A 23,642-nucleotide genomic window follows, 5' to 3' on the forward strand; every position below is an offset into this window, starting at 1 on the left:
AATATTTATTGTATTTTCACAATTAGGAAAAAGAGGAAAGAGATTTACTGCAAAAAGTTTCCGTCTTTCACTGTGAACCACTCGAAAAGTTTGCTTTAAAGTTCACTTCAAAAGACAAAAAAACTCGTTACTATCAGGTACTCAGAAAAACGAGTATCTGTCATAAGCTTGGCTAACAGACATTAGCAGTAATTACAGTATATGGTATGTAATGGAGGATAAGGCAGACAATAGCTATATAAAATCTACAGCAATTTACGATCATTTATTCAAATGCAAGCTAAGGGAAATTCTAACAAAGGCTATATAATCCACACATTCCCAGAACAACACACAATCACAACAAAGCAGTGTGAAAAAAAAGTCTCTCTAAACTGTAAATTTAATTAATTAAGAGTATGTTCAAGTGCAAACAGCCAGCCAACCAGCGACAAAGCAAAACTTTGACAACAGACAATAGAGAACACAACAACAAAAACTATATATATTGACAAAGTCCCCGATAACTTTTTCTCACAACTAACGTAAAACTCCATGGGGCAAATAATTGCTGGCAGAAACGGAACGGAAGTGAAATCAGCTCGAAAGGCGTGTATTGCGGCAGCTACAGAAGTTGAATAGATAAATTACGTATACGCCGCGTGAGACTAATAGAAAATTGTATAAAGCGACAAGTAGAAAACAAAAAGAGAGAACTGAGAGGCTTAGAGAGTTTAGGAATATATATAATATTTTAAAGATATATATACTGATCGGAGCAACAATTTTGTCAGTTAATATAAAATAGCTTTTCTTTTCAACAATTAGAATTTCAAATAACTTTTTCTATAGCTCTTTGGACTAATATAATTTTAATAAAATTTGCAAGATATTGATATGTCTGTAAAAGCACTTAGGCACTTATATATATATATATATATAGATCATATAAAATATTATATGTTTTTCTGAAATCAGGAATCAAAAACATGCTATTCAATCATTTTGCACTTTCATTGCATCATTTTAAATATATATTATAAAGCGCACAAAAATAATATGGCATTTTAAGTTGGGGGATATTTAATACTCGCACTCACACACACACACACAGATACACACACAGATACACACACCGATACACGAAACAAAAGCGAAAAGCGTGAGCATTGAATATTTAATGGTATTGAAATTGTTTAATAATAATATTGAGGCCAGCATATGGCAAGATAAAACGGGAAGTGAAAAGAAATGGGAAATTGCAGTTGCTGGGGCAGAGCACAGACTGATAATTTACATATAATTGAGTGCAGTTCATTTTGGGCGTGTGTGTGCATGTGTGTGCGTGTGTGCGCGTGTGTGTGCGTATATCCTGTGTGTGTGCAGTTATCGTTGCAGGCTGAACGGAATTTATATGCATTCGTTTGTTCTGTGCATGTAAAATGAAAATTTATGCAAACTTAATGGTCGCCTTTGGCAGCAGCCACGCCCACCTTAATACGCCCTAGCCGTAGACAGTGCCACGCCCACACATCCTGTTGAATGCACTCGTTAACTCGGCAGCCTCTCAACGGTGCACTGCCCGACGTGTTACGCTCTCTGTCCGCTTCCAAATGAATTATGTTATATTTTATTTCCCTCAGTCTCTCTCTCTCTTATAAATAACTCTAGCCTTTATCCGTCTCGCTCTGTCAGTTGAATTGCCCATTTTTCATTGCGGTTTGTCGCATTTTAACATATAAATTCGTGACAGGAAAGTTGATGATGAATGCCGCTTTTAAATTAAGTTCAGATTTCAGTTATATCTATATATATATATATATGTATGTATTTTTTCTTTCCTGTTGAGGAAATTGTGGAAATTTCTTTGAGCTCAATTTTCATGTCTTTTGTATGCGTCTGGTCAAGTTTTGTTGTATGCGGGCTGTAATTACGAATCGTTCGTTTGTATTATTGAATTAAATTACTTTTGCAATTTGGCTAAAGCAGCACAAAGGAGAGCTAATGAAAATTATAACTAAAGTTAAAGATTTTCAATTTAAGATTAAATTTAAAAGAACGATTTACCATTTTCAACTGAATTTTCCCATGGATTTATATTATATGGAAGCAAAGTGAAATTAATAAATGCCAGGTTTGCAGAAAAAAACAATTGTCCTTGTTTCGATTAATTTATCCTAAGGAAACTATTCTGATTTCGAGATATTTAGTGTAGTGTTATCTAGTTATATTTAGAAAAACCTCAACTATAGCAAAAAGTAAACATTATGTTAAACATGCTTTCTTTATGACAAAGTTAAATGTTCATAACTTGCACAGCGAAAAAACCAAACTCGCTTCTCTTTTGCCACAAAGCCAAACAAGTTGCAATACTGTTGGGGCACGTAAAGGAACTTGAAAACTACGACAAAAAAAGAATAAAGAAACAAAGAAAACGCAGTACTTCAATTTTTGTGAATGCAAAAGTATAAAAAAAAAAAAAAATTGATGCCAAAGTTCTAAAGGTAACTGTTGGGTTGGGAAAATGCGAGAGCACCGAGGGAAATAAACTGTAGTTTGCAGAACGTGAAGTTTTCTATATTATGCTTATTTTCCCTTATTGAAAACTTATTGCAAAATGAAAATAATGCGCATAAATTGCCGACAAAGTGCCGGCAAAAGAGAGCACACAACATAAAAATAATAATAGGAAATTCCTTTAGCGCAGCACAATTTCAATAAAAAACTAAAGTTTTCTCAATTCGCAAAAGTATGCATTGTTAAACCGTTGCAAAAGGTTGCCCCCCAAAGAACTGACCAACAATTGGGGGCTGGTTAGGTCGGGAAATGCGGCACTTGGCATCTTCCAATTGTCTGGCTCGTTGCACCTGTTGCCGGTTAGCTGCAGCTTAAGCTCTAAGAAGAAGCCCGATCGAAAGGTTGCTGCTTGCAACACCTTGCAACTCCATGCAACAGAACATTAACCGGAGACATAAATCTTCAGTCAATGCATCGACTGCAATCCACCCTTAAAAGTTAGTTTAAAATTATTGTAGCCTGCTCTTAGGCGCTGGTTTTAACAATAAATAATGTAATTTAAATAATGGCAAAATACTCATGAGCTGTTGAATAAATATCAATAAATCATAAAATGTATCCTAATGCAATATAACCAAGACTTTTGCTTTATTTAAATTAATGGCACATTTTAAATGCAGTTAAGAATCAGAAACAATATCCCGTTTTTTGGGAGAATACAAAAATATTTTGTAAAAAAAATACATAAATATTTTGTATATTTACTGAAATATATCGTATAGTATATAATATAATATATATGAATATATATATCGTATATTAAATATCCATATATATAATGAAATATAGTATAATGAAATCTATACTTTCAACATTGTAAAGAAATATTAGAAAATAAATTAAAAAGATGGAATTGGTCCAACTTTGCAAACAATTGAAAACCATTAAAATCCAATATAATTTCATCAAATTTATCCTATATTGTTGTTTATTGCCAAATTTTTCAGCACAACTCTCAACTAATATTTATATTTGATTTGAACAACAATATTCACGTAACGATAATTCAATTGAAACTACAATTTTGCGTTATGCGCATATTCATTTAATTTTTCAATTAGCAAAATAAACACATGCCGATAAAATATAGCGCAGGACTCGGCAAACACATTGCGATTGTTGTGTGCTTTTAATTACATTATAGCGAGAAATGCAACTGTTATTTGCTAGAACTAAAAACAAAAGTACAATCAATTATGTATTGAAAATATTGCAAATATTTTTGGCACACACATTTGCATGCCAAAAGTAATAACTACCGAGAAACTATGCGTTGGGTTGTTTAATTATTATGAGAAAAGTTAAATTGGCAAATGTTAAAATAATAAAAACATATAATATTGCAAAAACAATAAGGATTTATCCTTGAAATATCAAATGCTAAATACCCTAGCAAGCATATTGGAACGATCCTTTGGGAGCTTACAGCTTATTTACAAAACAAATAAAACAAACAAAATTTAAAATTAATATTCAATAAATACCAATATCAATTAGATATACAATAGTATAAAAAACTCTCAAATGAATATAATTTTGAATAAATGAACTAATTTATTTGGCATTAACGGGTTAAGCAACGTGCCACCTAAACCGAATGCATTTATTTATTTGCTTTCAGCTTTATATTTAATTAATTTTAGCTTACACAACTCTGATTTCGACCTATTTGGGCGGCTTTTGTTCAAAGCGAGCCCAATAAAAAATTCTTAAATACATCGCATTGATTTGGATTACAGCTGCTCCCATTCCCCCTCCGCCCTCTGCTGCTGTCAGCAGGTTCATAAATTTCATTTTCGATTGTTTTTTATTGTAATAACAATTTTACGCGTGTTAATTATATGCACATTCATCAAATTAAGCCAGAAAACCGCACTCACAATTTATTTAATTTTAATTGTTTTCGTGTGCTGCACACATTTTTAATGCACAGCCGCATAAATAAACCAAAAAAATATAAATGTTTAAAAGAAATTGTAATTGTGCAAGTGCAAAAAAAGGGTTTAAAATTTATTGACATATTGTCAGCAGACGCCGCATAATTAGTTGGGTTAAATCTGACACTTTTATAGAGTGGCAGCGGTCGGTTCAAATAAATTGCAATTTGGCTTAATTTTTGGTCTCGCTTTATCCTTGCCACGGACGTTATTTACACAAATAGTCGGAGTGTAATGATTTATTAATATTTTTTGAAAAAGATGAACTAACTAAAAGCTATCGGACTCAATGAAAAGCAAATAAAACTTGTAATATTCCTAGTCCATTCCACGCAGTCATTTATATTCTATTCTATATTTATTGATTAGTGTACTGAACATAAGACCACAAAAACAAGTTACCTGCAAAATGATAGAATCCTTTTAAGTCTCTGCGTACTTTTAATAAATCATTCAAGAGAAATTGCTTGATAAGAAACGAGTGCGAAGCCTGGCCGAAAATTCAGGTCAATGCGTTTCAGGTAAAGACAAAGCTAAAAAATTACAATTTCTAGCTAGCTGATGAGCCAGCAAAACACGTTAACGATGCACTCGATGCACACAAGTCCATAAAAAAGCCAGAAACTGAGAAACAGAAAAAGAGAAAGAGAACTCGTAGCTGGGAGCAGGTTAGCTGCATTCAGTTTTCAGCCACTTACATCATCGAGCACAAGTTTGCAACTCCATAAAATGTTCTTTCACATGCAGCGCCCCGCCCGCACGTTCTAGCCATTCATCTCGAACCCATGAAAGCCGTTAAGTGCCCCATGAGCAGCCCACAAGTTTTCCATTTAGCGGGCGGCAAGGATAGCGGAAAAGCCGCAAAAGTAATATGCCAGCAAAGCTGAGACGGGGACTAGCTAACAGCGGGCACAAGAAAGGGGCCAATTTGAAGCAAAGTGTTGATTTAAAGGCGGAGCATCGAAGGATGTGGCATAGAGCCCAGGAACAAGGAACTAGAAACACGTCGTGGGGCAACAACTTGGGCGTAGTTAAACAAAAGACTTGCCGGCAAAACTGACTAAGCAAAAGCAATATTGATGTTCATTCGATTGAAACGGCAAGGTGCTAGAAGCAGAGCGCAGCGGCGAGGCGCCAAGGGGAATCCATTCCACAAAGGACACTCGAGTGTTGTTCGGGCGGTGTAAGACAAAAAACTTTGACAAGCCGATTGGAGTTGAGCACAGCTTAGCTGGGCAAATTGTTAATTTTCAATAGCACGTTACAAGAGGAAGAACAAAACTCTTGAAGCAGCAACTTTTTTTTTTGTCCTATCGAAATCAAAATTAACTTATAAATGTTCGACTTCAAGTGGCCACAGAGAACACGAGAAATCAAGGTATGTGTGCAAGTAAAACTGAGTAGGAATAAGAGTCAATTACGGGCTGACCATAAGGAACTTATTGTATGAAATGAATATTGTAATAATATAATGCAATGCAAAGCAAGGTAAAAATGTTCTACTCGAAAATAATCGACTCAATTTCAATATATAAGTGAATGAGGGAGGAGTCCAAATGAAATATTCGAAATGTTTCATATATATCTATAAGAGATTCTTAAAAAAGCTTGCTTTAAAAATAATATTTATCGATATTATTGAAATGAAAACCAAACTAAGCCTCTTTTAAACCAAAAACTATTGTTAAACTATGAATCCCACGATACTCACTCTGATGAAGAAAGAGTAACAGCATATCAGATAATAATTGAACCAAGTATATATATAAAAAAAAAACTATTATTACCTTAATTAGCCACTTTGAAAGCGTACAGGGTATAGAAAACTGACAATAGAGAGCTCCCAATTAACCGTTAAGCAACTAAAAAATGTTAAGACTGAGACTATAACTATAAAAACTCAGCTTAAGTTCTTAACAATGACATTATTCAATAAAATAACCATGGAGAACTAAATAACACAATTTTCAGCAATTTAAAGTTGGTTGCATTTTTAACAAGGAACTTTTAATTTAGTTGCTTCGCTCATCACCTGCAGAGTTTGTGCTTCGCTCTGCACTTGATATCCTTTCGTCCTGTTTGTTTTTTTTTCTCTCTCTCTCTCTCTCTCTAAAGCTCAGTTTCTCTGTCGCTCTATAGCTCTCTCATTAGCACAGCATTCATCAAGTGTGCAAAGCGACTAAGAAAATCCAGTCGAGAAACTTTGAAGCAAGAAAAATAAAAACAGCTACAAAATAATCGAAAAACTTTTTAATATAGCATATTTTTTCCACGTCCCAACGCTGGCATAAAACTATGTTAGAAACTAAGTTGCTCCCCTCTCTTTTTCTCTCCTTCTCCCTCCCTTTCCATTTTATATTATTTTCTACTCTTTCACTTATGTTGTCTGCGGATAATGCGAACAGCGCTTACATAAAAGTTGCATTTGCTTTAACTAATTTATCATTTCCGACTGAGGGACTTGGGGTCGTTTTTTCTTTTTTCTTAACACACTAATTTGTGAAACTATGCTAATAATGAGCAGATGAAAAAGGTCCAGAGATTTTGACAAGTGCCCGACTAGGAGACACTCCCTTTTTAAATAATTAGCTGCTAGTGTTGAAACTTAAAGATACAATACAGAGGAGTCTATATATATAACTCAAGCTCTTAGTATCTCCGATATGTGGTAAACGAGGTTAACAGTCGACATTTATCCTTCTTAAAGTATTCATGTATAGAAAACAATAAACTTTTTCTGCGTATGATATACTATATATAATATTAATAATACATAAATAAACTGACAAAAAATCTACCTATATCGACCAAACTCTCTATCCTCACCAACAATTCTACAATCCTCGGTTAACCATTTCAAAGAGTTGCAGGGCATAAAAAGTTGCACTCAATGTGAGTAAATGTGGCCAAGAATAATTGAAAAGCCTTGCTAATTGCAGCGACAACTTATCCAGCTGCAATTTTGCCCAAAAACTAGAGCCGAACGAACTGTTAAAACAGAGAAAAGTTAAATTTGCTCGCCTGTCATTTTCACAGCCAATTGAACAAGTCACAAAACTTTACCACGACTGCTCAAAGACTGTGCCTTTGTTCCCGTCGCACGTTGCGTATACGTAACGATGCCTTTGCCTTTCTTCTGCACGTCTGTTGTGACTGCCTCTCTGGCATTTACTGCCACAACCAACGTATTTTTTTCTTTCTCTTTTCTGCGCAATTTGCTGCCTTGGGCCTGGCAACGGCTGGCTTAAAAAATTTGATTATTCATGTGTAGCTCTGCTGCTAACTTTTGTGGTGCCTTCACAAGCTGTTGCTTAAATACCCTAGCAGTGAGTATTCTGAGCGAGCCATCAAATGTGCGACACGTTGGGCACTTCACAGATACAACCCTATATACATATATCGATACAAGCCTACACATATAAATTCTCAAAAAAATTTCATTCCAAACTGTTGCTGTCCGATTTACACGCTTTTTCCACCCGCAAAGGTGAATTCTAAATAGAAACGCGTGTTCTTTGAAAATGAGTATTATATAAATTTAATCCAAATCACCATTCCTTAAAACCGGTTAAGCATTTTCAAGAAACCTTTGATAGACCTTTGAAGAGGTTTATCGGACACTAGAAACCCTTTTATGGAGATTCCGTCCTAGATAGAAATAGACAACATTAAGTTGTTTCATATTTGTTAAATCCGTTTAAAAACTTTGGTTAAGATCAGATGATTTATACTCATACCAAGAGTATACTATGTGAGGGTCTAGTTGGAGTCTGAAAGAGTATTTGGGCTCTGATATAGCACAGATGGTAATTCTCTGTAGTCTGCTTGTGTGTTCTTTATGTTGTTTTGTTAATTATTTTTAGTGTGAAATATGCTTTAGGGCGGCTTTATCCTGATTGTTTTGCTTGTTTTCTTTCGGTGTAGGTGTTTACCTGATGTACAACTTATACAGGGTGATTTTGATATTTGTTTTCTTACTTACGCAAATTGCTAGCAGCATAAAGAGGGATCAAATGTGGTCATACATACCTGAAATGAAACAAAAATTTTAAGTTATAAGAATAAAGCTTGAATTGAAAATTTACTATGATATATAATTAGGAGAGGCACCCTTTAAATTGGCCAAGCTTCCAAAAAGCAATGATAAAATATTCCAAATGAGCAACAATTAAGTTAATTGGCTTAACGTGTTGTTATGCAGCTCCAAGTCAAACAAGAACACAACAAGATGAAAATTATGAGTTTGGGCCACAGAAACGATGTCCTTTGTGTAAGCTAGTTATGTTGAATGGGACACACGTGTACTTAATGAGTGCATTTAATTTATGCTCCAAAATTATGCCAGAGCACGGCGAGGTAAACATTCAACGGTTCAGAGTCTGCGAAAATAACCTGACAAATAAGTGAAACAAACTTTCTCTCACATCGCAGTCACATGGCAAATTGACTCAAGTTTCAAACACAGAGCAGGAGCGGGACCCTTACCTCTTTGGGATGTTCTATTGCCCTGTCATCATCGTCCTCATCTGGGGATTTGGTCGTCTCTAGTGAAACTGTAAGACTGCTGCTGGTATGTTGGGAGACCATAAGACTGCTGTTCCTACGATTGCGCAACAAATTTGGCGCTCCTGTTCCTGGGATATCGTCCTGTGGCCGTGGATACAGTGGCTGCAATTCCGTCGCACTGGCTGGCACGGCGGCTGGACTCATACTTGAGTTATGCGAGTTTTCAGGAGGTCGTGTCCTATAGCACAACTTTAAATTGAAGTAAAACACAACGTATCCTAAAGGGGCACAAACCCAAATCAAAGTCTAACGCAGAGTGCGTTGAACTAACTGCATGGCGACTTTGGAAAACGCCCAGCCAAATGAACCCGCCTGCCTCACACGCATGCCAGGCACTGATAATGCCCATAAAATGGCCAACATGTCGTCTGCCCATAAATAAGTTGATTAACGCCAGGCGAAGAGCTCGCAGAAACTGGAAAGGGTGGCGGTAATGAAGTTAGCACTACATGGTAAGGCTGTTATAGAATGCGGTTGTGTGATTCACTGAGAGAACAAGAAAAGTCCGCAAATTATGCCCGTAATAGAAGAAAACTGTTATCAAAGATTGATTTTTCTTATCTGCTTCACTTCAGATTCTCTTCCAAAATGTCCCTATCAGGGTTATATTAAAAATTGTATAATGAAGTAGGTAGATTATTGGAAGAAATACACATTCTTTCAGTGAATATATATTTGTATTTGCAGACTCTATAATACATTTTCTCAGGTTTAATATTGATACAGAAAATGTAAGCATACGTTGCTTTCAACTGTAATTAAATTGAACTTAATTGTGCACACTTGGAAATTAATTTTACCCGAACACACGCAGGAGGGATTTACACAAAAGGTGGAACAAAACCGCAAACCGGCTCAAAAGATATAGAAACCACAGACTCAAGACGAAAGTGCACCACGTAGATTTCTGCGGTGAAAGCAACAAACAACACACAAAAAGCAACAACTGCAACAAGAGCAACAATAACCGAACTTCAGATGACATGTCCCAAGGCCCAACACAGTTGATAGCAGAACGAAACGAGTCGCAACGAAATATTGAGACAATTACATTGCCACCGAATTTTGCGCACATTCGATAGGTGGGTCGCATTTAGAGATGTGCCCGTGTCGTGTTTTTTATCGTGATTTGTGCAACTAACAGGAAGACAAATAAATATATTGCTGCTTTCATCAAAGCATTAATAAAATATGTTGAAAGACCTTTAACAACATCGCTAACAGATGTCAGGAAAACTTCGTTAAAACATTATTTTTAATTTATTTTTTTAACCTTGAAAATGGATTTTCTTAGCTCGTTGTTGAGTACTTTCTTATGGGAATGTGTACACATTGTCCCAGTTGCCTTTGAAATAGTCATAAGAGCCTGCTGAGTTTTATATATGATCCAGAAACTAAATCTGTTTTCTGTTTGTTAAGTTTTACTTCTATTGCTTAAACAAATTTTGAAAAAGGCACGGCCCTGATCTAAATTCCATAACAGTGGTCACACTTTTAAAACATTATAAAATAAGCGTCCCTTACTCTCCTTTAACTTTGGTCACACTCTCAAAACCGAAAAAGTTCGTGGTATTATTTCTGATCGCAATTCTCGTCGAATCACGTATTACAAATGGCACAACTGGCACGATACTATTTTAATCAACTAATGATTCTCTAAATTACACACTTTTGTCACACTCTACTTTAAAATTGTACACACTGAAAAATATCGTGCAGAAGCTTCGCTTACGTCTCATGTTTACAAATTCGACACGTGCACATCTCTTAGACACAATGGCAGCCAGGTGAGGTCGGGTAATAGCCAACGCAGTTGCAGTTAGTTTTGGGCGTCAACCACAACGCTCATACGCCGCGTTGCTTTCCCCCCTTGCCTCTCACAATTTGACAGTCGTCGCAGTTGGCGTTACATAAGTTATTTATTGGAATTTGAGTGTCATTGAGTACCAAGAGCTTCTAGGCATTGGGTAGGTGAAATCTACCGCTCCCCTGGTTGCGAGTGCAAACCGCATTGCATTGAGGTTTGCGCCAGAGAGAAAGAGTGAGAGTGAGAGGGAGAGAGAGCGAGTGTGGGGCGTATAAAATATGACCCCGAGTTTAAGTGACAAACAATATGGGAGAGTGCAGATGGCAAATAGTGATATGTGCGGAGTTAAGGGATGGGCTTTATTTACGGTTTGTTTGGTTAAAGTGAGGGTTCATAAATAACATATACGAACTGATTTACCCCATAAGCTGAGCAAATAATGTCGATATTAACAAGGCAGCATATAATGCAAATAATCTCTTTAATAATGTGCATAAAATAGCAAAATAAATAAATGCGCTTCAATCAGAAGCTTAGATATAATTCTCGTTACTCCCGTTCCTTTAATTTAAGGATTTTACTTATTCTAATTTCAGATAATATTAAATCTTAAGTACAAGATATAAATTTGAATTTCGATTAGAAATAAATCAAGTGCGCAAAACGACATTCCACAAGGAAATAGGAAATAAGTTCTACAATAATTGTGAGATTCCTACAATAATACATACCATATTGTACGAGGAAAACGAAAAGCTTAGGTATAAGCAAATAAGAAAAAATCACATATAACCCAATTGAAGTAAGGAATATCCCGAAATTTAAGTTATTAATCTATCACTATATTAAATAAGATTTGTTATAATCTTTTAAAGATTAGGACGTAGTGTTTGGCCTTTTAAAAATAAAAATAGTTTGGGGTTTAAATCAAACTTTTCAGAATCGAAATGAATTGATGTCCTTTCGATCAAATGAAGATGTTTTCAAAAGTTTTGGCCTTGAAGTTTTCGGAATGAAAAGTAATTGGCAAAGTTAACAAAATTATATGTTTTTCTTGTCATTATTCATTTATTTATTTATTGATACAGCATATATTCACTTTTCAAAGCGAATCGATATCGAAATCTAAAACAGACCCGATTGAGATAAAAGAACGCTAAAAAATATGTGTGCGCCTCAGAGTATGCAGCAACTTTTATGTACAACAACTCAGTGGGAAAGTATCTGCCCTCAGTACAGGTAACGCCAGTTTCTCAGCTGCAACTAATTGTAATTGCAATGTAATGCAATAAACTGAGAAATGTATAACTTAAATTGCATTCCAGTTTGCGGAAGGTGTTCTCCCTATCTAAACATTAACTGGCTGCTGTCCAGAGATACCAACTGCAGAAGCAACAGTCTGGGGCGAGTTTATGAAAATAACTGATGCCAGTATCTGCATAACTGTCAGAAGCAACACACACGCGCACACACACTGTGGCAAACAGACACGGACACCTTCACATAGTTGTCGGAAAATTCCACTTTTAACTTGCATTTTTTGCAATTTTCGCATGCATTAGACAGAGACGCGCTGTCCGTGAGGCAGGGTGAGAGCTAGTTGCCCCCCAAGGCCCAGCGGGCAGGAAAGGTTGGGGTGCAACATAAGCTCTGCTAATGTCTGTCAGCGGCATACCACACGCAGTCTGGAAACAGATACAAATTTGGCTAGCATCCTGGCAGTCAGGCAGGGGGTCTACTCCCTGTCCGAGAAGCCGCATCGTGTGGGCGAACTTTGCATAATATTTTGCTACATTTTTGCCAGCAGAAGTTGCCAGAATAGCAAACAGTCTTCTGTATATACATATACATATATATATATATATACATATATCTTTCATTTATGAACACTCGATGCGTCTCGACTGGATTAACAATTGTTGTACCAGGTGCCTTTTTTAAATAGTTTGTAAATTGCATCTGGTAGCCATAAAAATAGAGATTTTAGGACTAAGGTCAAACATATTTACTGCTTATTTTAATATTCCTTAACATATTTTGCTCACCAGGCAGCTTTAACAAGTACATTTTATCTATGGCTTTTCACTATTTCCCTTTCTTCACTCGTTTTGATGGTTTATGAATCTAAATTGGAAAACTTTTGGTCAGCAAAAAAAGAGAAAAACCAGCACAAATGTGCTTTGATCGAGACTTAAGATACCCTCTTGTTCTTTAATATTCATACTAAACAAAACCCGATACAAAGATATTAGTTAACAATATAAGTATACAATAACTTAGGAGACCAAAAGATTTCTAGGCAGGCATGGAAGAGAAGGCTACTAATGCAACCCTTGGTCGCAAATGGATACCCCGGTCCGCGCTCCTTCTTACGCATTTTTATGAGTACAGGGTACAAAAAAGATATATTTGGCTGTTTATGAATATAGTTTAGTTCTTAGCTGCCCAGCGGCGCGGCAAGTTAAAACTTTTATTTGTGGCATAAAAAGCTTCAAATAGACAGAACAAAATCACAACTGAGATACTTTTTAGCGTGAGATAGGATTAGATTTTGTGGTTGAGAATAATGTGGTTTAAGCAATAACTAGAATATTGTAGCCAAGTTTCGCCCATCTACGTCACTTCCTCCTCTCTAATTATTGATAAAAAACTTAAGCTTCTGAGCGTGAATTGAATCTAGAAATCGAATTTTTACAATTTTCATCAGTCTAGCTGTCTGTTCTAATGCATATTGTGTGACAAAACATATCAAACCACAAACGTTTGACTATTTCCGCAATGCTCAAACCCAAAGACACGCCTACCAATACACACACACACGCACACACCTTGGCTTAACATTGCATCCACATTCGCCATCATCTTTCGTCAACATACGCATCAATGAAATTGCGTTAGTCGGTGGAATTTACGTGGGTTTGGATGCTGTTGATAAGGCACACACATGCCGAGCACAGGGGGAGAAAGGGAGATTAGAGAGAGAGAAAAAGAGACAATTCACCCATTCTCATATTGACATAAGCAAAGCCCCTGCCAGGCAGCAAAACATCAGTTTCATTGGGAGCAGGAGCAGGCGGAAGCTTTGAAAACTGCTGTCACAGGGTAAAAATTGTTGCCAGGCTTCCAGTTTGAGTGTGGGGTGAGGGTTACGTTGGGGTGAGGGTTACGTTGGGGGCTTTTTCCCGTACATATGGTATGCTACGTTGTCGGTTTGCTTCGTGCCTGTTGCTGGTCTGCCACTGTCCACTGTGGGTCGCTCCATTTTAATTGTTTTGCAGTTTCAAACGTTCGCCAACGGCTGTACCCATCGCTCGCTCATTCTAATCGGAATTCTGTAGCTCAAAACGTTTTTTCCCAGGCCTTTTCCAACTAACACTTTTTTGTGTGTCCTAGCCAGGAGTTGGAAATATGCGCGCTTTGTTGTCGCTCTTGTAGTTGTGGTTATAACTACATATTGCACATGTTGCTATCATTGCCATACCCAATGCCAAGTCCAGGGTTGCCCCATCTTCATAAAATGAATGGCATCGAGTGTGCCAGTGTGTACACACAAATGTTTGTGGTTTGTGTGGCTTAAAGCGACATATGCTAGAACTGCTTGAGAATTTTAATGTGTTTTTTTATTGCACGCAATTTAAAACTCATGTCTGGTGTTATTTATTTGAGCAGGAAATTAAACCACCATTTGAACCACAGCAATTCACTTAAGCAGCGCACCGCTAATTGCCAAACTGGGAAAATAATGGCCGTAAATTTGCGACAACTGATTAAAATATTGAACCTAAAATAGAATTTTGTGCGGCCACAAATTATATGACCTGGCTGCCGGAGATGAGCGCGTGCTCGTAACTTCTAGTGTTGCGCTAACGTGTCACGGCACGCGCCCATCTCTAAGCTGCGTGTTTCGTCAGGCAGCTCTGATAAGGGCACATGTGAATTTGTGCTCACGAATTATTATCAGAGGAAGTACAGAATGTTTGCCTTTTGTGTATGTCACCGACAGCAAATACTGGTACCAAGAACGGGTGCGAGCGAAAGGGTGACATGAGGGAAAGGAAGGCTGCCAGTAGGTTGCAGATGTTGGCAGCATCCAGAATAACTGAGCTAGGCCTGTTTTCTTTTGCCACAGCCACAACTCTGGCATTCTGTACTGGTTTTTATTTTTTTTAATTCACTCTGCGTCTGACGGTCGTAAGCTGCGGCTAATCCACGTAGGGCCCCGTGCCAGGATTCTCAGGCTATTGTTAAGGTCAACAAGAAGCACCCATTTTGTGGAGAGCTGCTTGGACTTTTATGTTTGACATGCCGTTTTTTATATTTTGATGGGATTTTTCCCTTGGATGTGCAAGCTTAATATATATATAAGGGGCTTAGGGGTTTTACCGCGCTGTTCCCAACGCAGCGCAGTGCAAATATTTATTTTATTTCTTTGACTGCAGCATCTCAAAATGAAATTGCAATGTTGCCTCTGACGCGGAAAATGTATGAAAATTATTTGATGTAGTTTGACTGGCAGTGCACCTCCAATGCAATGTGAAAATTTAATTGAAAACTAAATCGGAAACATGTGAGAGTTAGTACAAATACAGGAATTTAACCAAAGCGAAGAGGAAAGAAATAACAGGAAATTGAAATACAAATGCTGTAACTTGTAATCTATTTGTAATCGAGGGTTCAAAAGCTCAATTAACTTTTCCCCATGTTTTAAATAGCTTAATTCAGTTGTTATTTTAAATTGGGTGTACAATTGTGTTTACAAATTTTCCTCATTTTCATTCTCTTGCCTTTCAGATAAATTTCTTTAGCTGCTTTCTCCGTCTCTCTATACTTTTTTCCATTTCCGACAGCAGTTTTTCCTGTTATCCTTTCTTACATTATATAGTTTTATAATAGACATTGCATGCACATTATGTTATTTTTGCCGCTTTTCCATTTTATATTTCTCCTTTTTCAATGTATCCCCTTTAATGTGTTCCACTTGTTCAAACTTTGGTGATGTTTTTCCCAAAATTCCATTATTCAAAGCTGTTTTATGTTTTATGCAAATCCCACTGTTTATGATGTTATAATTTCTGTGGGTAATACCGAACTTTATCATATTCAACAATTTCATTAGGTTTCGGTCGTAATTTATAACACGTAACACGCATTTATAATTTATTGATTCGATAACAATTAATAAATTGGGTAACTTTTGGGAATTCGTTAGCTGTACGCTGCTCGGGGCCAGTTGATCAACGTTTATGAACAGAGCGTGAAATTCAAATGAAATGAATTTCTTAATCGATTATTGAAATGCAGCTGCAGCTGCAACAACACAAATATTTACGTTTCCCCGACACCATGTGAGCATTGTGGATAAATATAATGCATCATAACAATGTCGAACGAGCTCTAGGCAAGTTCGTCAATCAATTAAAACAATATAACTGCGAAGGGACGTCCGATGGGGTTCGGGAGTGTGTGACGGGTGAGGGGGTGTGTTGGGGCTGCTTGGGCGGGTTGTGCGCATGTGTGTTGGCCTTTTATTAAGGACATGTCTGAATAAACTGGAGTGAAAGACCGTGAGGGAAGGTGGCGAACGAATAAAAGAACAGCCCATGACAATCGGCACAACGAAATGAATGAAACTCAAAATGGCTGTGACAGCTCTGAATGAGCTGCGTGCGTCATTTGATGCGCACATTGTGTGCACGCGGGGCGGGAGGGGACTGGGGACAAAATAGGACTGCAAGTTGAGCATTTTTAATTAATTTGTGTCACCATTCGAACTGCGAACAAACAAAGGTGCAGCACATCAACACAGCAAACACATTCAATAAGCAGCTGCAAACTAGCAAACAAACTTCCGATTCTCCGAAACGGCATTTGCCCCACTCCCCCACTCGCTCTCTCTCTCTCTCGCAACCTCCCTCTCTCTCACACACTCCTTCTCTCACTCCGAGTGAGAGTGAGGGACACTCAGTTTCTTTCTCACTCACTTCGATTCTCTTGACAAATCATAGAAAATCAATTTCGCTGTGAATTTAGTTGTCGTATTTGTTTTTGAATACCCTATAAAATTTGTGAAAATGGGCATCATGAACTTATGCAAAGACGAGTAGACGAGTGAGTCTAATCCTATAAACCACATAATTGTAGTGGAAAGACTTGATTAATACGCAAATGTATACCATCTAGTTTATGGACACAATTCTTAATAGCTGCCTTTTCTTTCGTAATTTACTGCGTTATATTAACAAGAAACTATTCATAATTATTAATCAATTGTTATAAATATTTTACTTGGCTGAATAGTTAATAAATAACTTTCCTTAAATATGCATGGCTTTTAAAAATGAACTGATTCATAGTGTGGCGCATGAGATACTTAACTTCTGAGTACAGGGTAGCAGTTAGTCCAGTTCGTTGTTGCAATTAAATGTTTAAGCTACGTTAGAGACTAACATCAATGGGTAAATTGGTGTTGCCCTGAGCCTGTGGGACAACTGCTGACAGCAAACATTGGAATCTTTGGTCTAATAAAATATTTATGCACTAGTCGTAGATTTGACCCAATCAACAAATACAACAAAAACCTTTGGCTGGGCAAAATCAATTGCAGGGAAAGCAGTTATTTGCTTAGTCGATAGAAATATTTAAATTCATTATAATTCCATTTTGTTGATTGTCTTGATTTAATAGTTTTAGTAGCAATTTAATAGTCAATTTCAAAAATATAAGAGTCCATGATAACATTTAGTTTAAGCTCAAGTAAAAATGTAGAGTATTATTATTTGATAAAGAATATTTAAAACTAAAACATAAATATATTTTTTGCATCCTAAAAATTTAATAAAATTTCTTATAAGAAGCTTAGCTGACGATTAGGTAATTTCTGAACTGTGCCAAGAATTCATCTTTTAATTTTTGAATTTAACATTTTATAGCTTTAGGTAAACTTGCCTCAAGTATTGAGCATTTCGTAATTGCCCCTGGAGGACACTCATTAAATGCAATAAACATTTGGGCAATTCAAGTGCTTAACTTGTGCGTTTAGAGAGCGTTAAATAAGCCAAATTATGGACGGCAATTTGGCCAAGAAAGTGTGTGCTACAATAAAGTGCCAACTTAAGTTGGCGAAGGTTCCGGCCCGGTTTGCTGGTCAGCTTCTGGCCCCTGTGTTGGAGAATTGAATTGAAAGCGATTTCTATAGAAAAGTTTATGCGCTTGTTAGTTGCCGCCTGAGCGCAAATGTTGCCTATTTATATAGAGTTAACAATGCCAATGCCACAGCCAAGGGCTATGTTAAGTATACGCCCTGAAGAACCAGCTTGGACCACAACTGACCATAGCTGTTCGTATCCGGTGGATTATGAATCCCACCCCGCATTTTCAATGCAATGTGCGTCATTTGATATACGTCAGTGTACTCTCTTTGATAATATGAAATGTCATTGGAACTGACAGCTGTCATTTGCTTCATTCAATCGCGGCCTGATACCCTGTGACAATTTCAATAACTTGACACGTGTCACTCTCCACATAAATAAAGCTGGACGACATATTCGAATACTTTACGTAGAGTTTAACGATTCCGAATTGTGTACATAAATTTAAGCGTCTTCACTTGTTATGAGGCCAGTTCTTAGATTGAGCAAAACTTAAGCAGCAAGTTTAATAGACTTTGTTTTAGTTTATAACAAGGAAGAGTGTTGTAGTCAGGTTGCCCGATACTTGAAAGATACTTGTTCTGTATATACTATTCTAGAAGTTACAGGAGAAAAAACTCAAAAAACATGATTTCGATATCGACCTTTATCGATTGCTTGGAAACGGGGCAAGTTATCGGTTATCGGAAACAAACTCGTACTGCGCGGGCACTAGGAAGAACTACGTTCAAAAGTCTCTAACTCTTATAGGTTCTAAGATCGAAGCGTTCATACATACGGACGGACGGACAGTCGGACGAATTGCGTCTTTCTGCCTGTTACATACACTTGCACAAAACCATTATACCCTTTATACCCATTTTGAATGGGCTCGGGGTTTAAAAATGGTTTCAAAATAATAAAACAGGACTCTTTTCATTAAATTGTCCTTCAAAGATAAACAAGATTGAAATGCTGAAATACGACTTAAGCTTTTGGAAGATTGAAAAATATTCAATATTTTTAAGAAGATTAAGGCGAAAAGTTATGTAATCATTTTTCCTTCCTCCCAAAAGATGAGTCTTGAGGAGATACGAAATATATTGGAAAATAATTTAATTAAAGCACATAAGATCCAACTTAAGTATATTCCTTATATTTAGTGATGAAAACTAACATGAAACTTGACTGGCTCAAAGTTGGATTTCTTTTACATGACAGATTGCCACATTTTGTGAGAAAATATTTGAAGCAAAAGAAACCGATTTCGCATTTTATTTAGTTCCTTTTGCTGGCTACAAAATGTAACACAAGCTTTTAAGCTCCGATTTTAAAAGCCTGACAAATTTTGTATGCATTTTTACCCGCCAGCGAAACTGACCCACATTTATTTTTATATTTTTTGGCCGCAATTCGGTTAAAAAATATATATATAATTTTTTTCTTCCATAGTTTTTGCACAGCTTTATGCAGACATGATAAATGTACGCAGCTCTTTGTGCACTTTATCTTTCGAATAACATTGGGCGAGTATTTGGCATGGCTGTAAGCAAAGCCTGTTGCCGCCGTGGGGACATTCTACGGTGGCATTTAAATTAGTTGGCTATGTTTTATAAGCCTTAATGCGTCATTTGGCAGGATTTTCTCAGCAGTTGATGCCGTCCGTTGGCTGTCGCTTAATAGAGGCCAGCAGGAGACCAGGATGTGTCGGTGCTCGGCTGGGGCAAAGTGCATAATCCGCTTAACGCTCTAGCGACAACAAACAAAGGGCAAACGAAGCGAAGAAAGCTGAGTGCGAAGCCAACAAAGCTTTTAATGTCCTTTGGCCAGGATCTGTGCGCTGAATGGTGAATCGACAACAGGACAACAACTAGGCACCGCCTGCCCTGCCATGGCAACAGCTCCAATCATTTTTCACCTACACCAATTGCATTTTGAGGGATGGTGCCCCACTTTCGTTAAGGCTTCAGTTTTCTAGGAAAGAGTGCTTACGTTTTACTTAGCAACTATTAATTTTCCATTAGCCTGCGACAGGATCTAACAAAATGTCAATCAAAATTATTTCCAGCTTGTCATAACATTGTGTATGCCACATGCTACTCCTGCCCAAGGCTATGGTCGCCTGCTTCATTCCTGGCTTTATATAAGTTTATGAAAATTGCCTTGCCATGTGAAAAATTCATTATGTATTCCCACATACACACACCCGCCGCCCCTCGGCTGGACAATTGATGTTGCCTTTACAAGTTTTCCTTTGCTTGAACCTGTCATTAGAACTGTCAAAGAAAGGAAAAACTGGAAAATTCCGAGTGACACTTGCAGCTGTTTCCTCAACGACTTCACACTCAGCTGCTGACTGTCTTTGGCTGCCTGCAAATGTCCTTAACTGGTGTCTTACAAACAATTTCATAAGTGGGCGTGGCCTGACGCAGTTATGGCTTTAATGTTCGTTATGGCAACCATTCGTGAGGAACGCCTTAAGCAGGCCACACAATTTGTAGAATAACTTATGATTTTAGACAAGACTGTTTGCCCTTTGCAATGAAAAAACTCGAAGATCAAAATTGTCCGCCCAAAATGTATGAATTATAATTTGATAAATATTTATCGTTTATCGATACTTAAGAATATGTATCGATATTTGTATAAGTCAAAAGCTTTGATTGAAATTAACTAATTTTAGTTTAATGATCTTTAAATAGATACGAAAACTTGAATGAACCTTCTATTTGTTTAAATTTCCTCTGTTCAATTCAATTTAATCGCAATTTGATAAGTTTAAAAAAAACATATAGATAACTTTTTTGTTTCGAAAACAGCTGTTTTGGAATTTTAGTAAGACAATTACACTTTCTGTCTTCTTTCTGAACTGAATACATGACTTTAATCTGACTTTGAGAACTAGCTTAAAAAATGTTAGTAATAAATTATACAGAAAAGTAATCATAAGCTTAACTAATTTTTATTGGCAAAAATTCGTTGTTGTTTATATAACAAAAAATAGCTGCAAAGTTGACAAAAGCCATTCGGACAAATGGTGTATGTTCCTGAATTGACCTTTATATAAATGAAATTCTATGCGAATGTATTTCGGCTTCAAATAAAAACTAAAGCCCTGCAGAATAGTCAAGTTAAGCCAGAGTGCATTTTGTAAAAAGAAATATTAATAGACCCTTGTATGTTTAATACGTGCAAATGGTGTAATTTTTTGCCCATTTCCTGTTAAAAAAAACCCAACATTTTTTCACAAAAATACTTATGTTTACTCGCGCGTTTTTAAGTATTAAACAGAATGTTTTTTGCATTCCTTCTGATCTTTCCCTAAAAAAGTCAATACGCAAAAATGGTAAAAAATTAAATTTGTTTCAGATGCTTCACACAAAAAAAGTTATAGCTCACAAAAAACAGAGAACACACATATGTTTAAGAGGGCTGCTAAAAAAATGGGCGAATTGATAAACCGACAGCAAGATAAACTGCTTTTGGTTACTATTAACGAGCAAGTAATGGAATTTTTGGAACACCGAAGTTTTAATACCCTTGTTAACAATGTCTTACGGGTTTGCAGATATGTGCAAATAGAGACGCTCGTCAAAGTTGAGTTTGATGAAAATATCCAAGAAAACAGAATATTTTGCGATACACAAACTCATTTTTCGACCAATTCTTCCTATAGTGCTATATAATATAGTAGTGCGATATTGATAAGACTTGGCACATATATAAGCAGCATATTTAAACTAATAAATGCCGGTTTTGGATAACTTGATAAACAAATAAATGTTTTATACAAAAACTTAATTTTCCACCGAGCGTTCCTATGGCAGCTATATGATAAAGTAGGCCTATGAAACTAATAAACGCCAACTTTATTCAAGATATCTTGATAAACAAAAGAATTTTCCACACAAGAACCTACTTTTTGACCGATCGTTTCTATAGACCTGTGTATATGGCATAGTGGATCGATCCGGCCTGTTCCAACATGTTTACTGGCTGTCACAGCAAAGCCGACCTATTAAAAGTGTCGGGACGATAGCTTCAAGCCTGAGAGACTAGTTCAGGCAGACGGACGGACGAACTGGTGGACATGGCTATTCTAACTTATAATCCCATTTACAAGGACACTACAATCTACAATGAATATGCCCCATTTTCGCGCTTAACTAAGTGGTATAAAGCAACCCGAGAAGGCAGCAACAAAGCATTGGTACAAAAGGCCTTCCCACCTAGAGCTGGGTCTGGGCTCCCGCGGGCTCTTTTAGCACAGATTTGCCACATGTTGTATGTTGTACGTTGCTGTTGTTATTGTTGGCTGTACGTGTGTTGCTGTTGTTTGTTATATGGTTGCCTGCTCGTTATATTATGACTTTGCTGCTGCCTCTGTGTTACTTTTCAATTGACAATTTTAGCATGTTTACAAGGCAAGGGCAGAGGTAGAGACAGGCGCACCGGCAAAAATCCAGGAGCAGCCGCAACTCGTGCCAGGCTTAGTCCTTTTTGGGCTTCTTTTATCAGGGCTGGCGCAGCGGAAGTTTTTGCTTTTCGGCAGCTCCTGCAGCTGCCAGCTCGTTGTGCTCACTTCCTGTTGATTGTATTGTTTATTATGGCTCACAGAGCAGCGTTATAGCCATACGTACGCCCAACTATCCATGAATCACAAGCCCAACTCAACCCAACCCCCACATCGTGCTCATAACTGTCATTTGCATGTGGCGTCAGCTGCTCTTGACGCTGCATTTAAAATCAGACGGATATGAAATTACTTCGAAGACTTTGCCCCCTTTAATTGCCGCTATATATCATGATAATTATAATGGTAATTATGTTGCCATGCAGGCGCATTAAGCAGGCTTCGACGCGTATACGCAATGTTGCAGTTGCCAGACATTCGTAGCATACATTTCAGGGCAGCTGCTTTCACATTGCGTACATTACAAGGCTTGCCAGTTCACATTCTCCAACTGGCAACCTTTGTGCCTTCCCTTTGAACTTTGATTTCATACAAAATGTTCACAAAATTCTTTGCCAGCGCATTTATATAACCATTAGCCATACAACTGGGTAAAAAGTGTAATTTTAATGTGTACCAATTTATGTTATATGCAAAAGAGGATATATATATGTTCCCACATAAAATATACATATATATATATTCTTCAGCAGCATCAATTTATCCACAAGTCTATATAACAACATAAAATAATTATAAAGCCTTAGAACTTTTACAGGGTATCTGCTGCGAGCGTACTGCACTTTGTTGTTGCCCTCAAACCCAACTTTTAGATAACTTTTTGGTAGGTTAGTTGGGTTTCCTTTTTATTTTGTTATTTTTCGGTTCTATGTTATTTTTGTAACCGACATTTAGTGGCTTTTGTGTTCTTTGCGTTTTAAAATTTTGCACCCAATTAATTCAATTTGTTAAATTTTATGCCAAATTCTTGAGCACAGGCCACAAATATTGCGGCATTTTTGGATACGCATTAAAATTGCATGAAAATTAGGAACCAGGTAGTCAAAAGAGTTAATGTAGAAGATTGTAGAAGCTTAAACTATAGTTTGCGTATAAACAACTAGCTCGCTTCTGCACGAATAAGAGACTATTTATAAAATATTTGAAATCCATTAAATTATCTTAAAAAAGGA

General features: G+C 36.9%; 1 protein-coding gene across 3 annotated transcripts in view; it reads right to left on the reverse strand.

The window, feature by feature from the left end:
- SPoCk (secretory pathway calcium atpase) overlaps positions 1-23,642 on the reverse strand; it is a 56,584-nt gene that overhangs the window by 26,227 nt on the left and 6,715 nt on the right. Inside the window, exon 1 of one of the 3 annotated variants that reach the window (XM_064689463.1) lies at positions 8,979-9,268. The exons of the other annotated variants lie outside the window; for them this stretch is intronic. Within the exon in view, the coding sequence (XP_064545533.1) occupies positions 8,979-9,203 (225 nt within the window). The 5' untranslated portion in view covers positions 9,204-9,268. Of the gene's footprint in view, positions 1-8,978; positions 9,269-23,642 lie in introns of those variants that run through there. 3 annotated transcript variants of the gene reach the window in all.

Source organism: Drosophila montana, unplaced genomic scaffold (genome assembly GCF_035044405.1).
Source record: "Drosophila montana isolate Dmon_TW-CO22-7 unplaced genomic scaffold, ASM3504440v1 contig_3218_1, whole genome shotgun sequence".
Taxonomy (NCBI): Eukaryota; Metazoa; Arthropoda; class Insecta; order Diptera; family Drosophilidae; genus Drosophila; species Drosophila montana.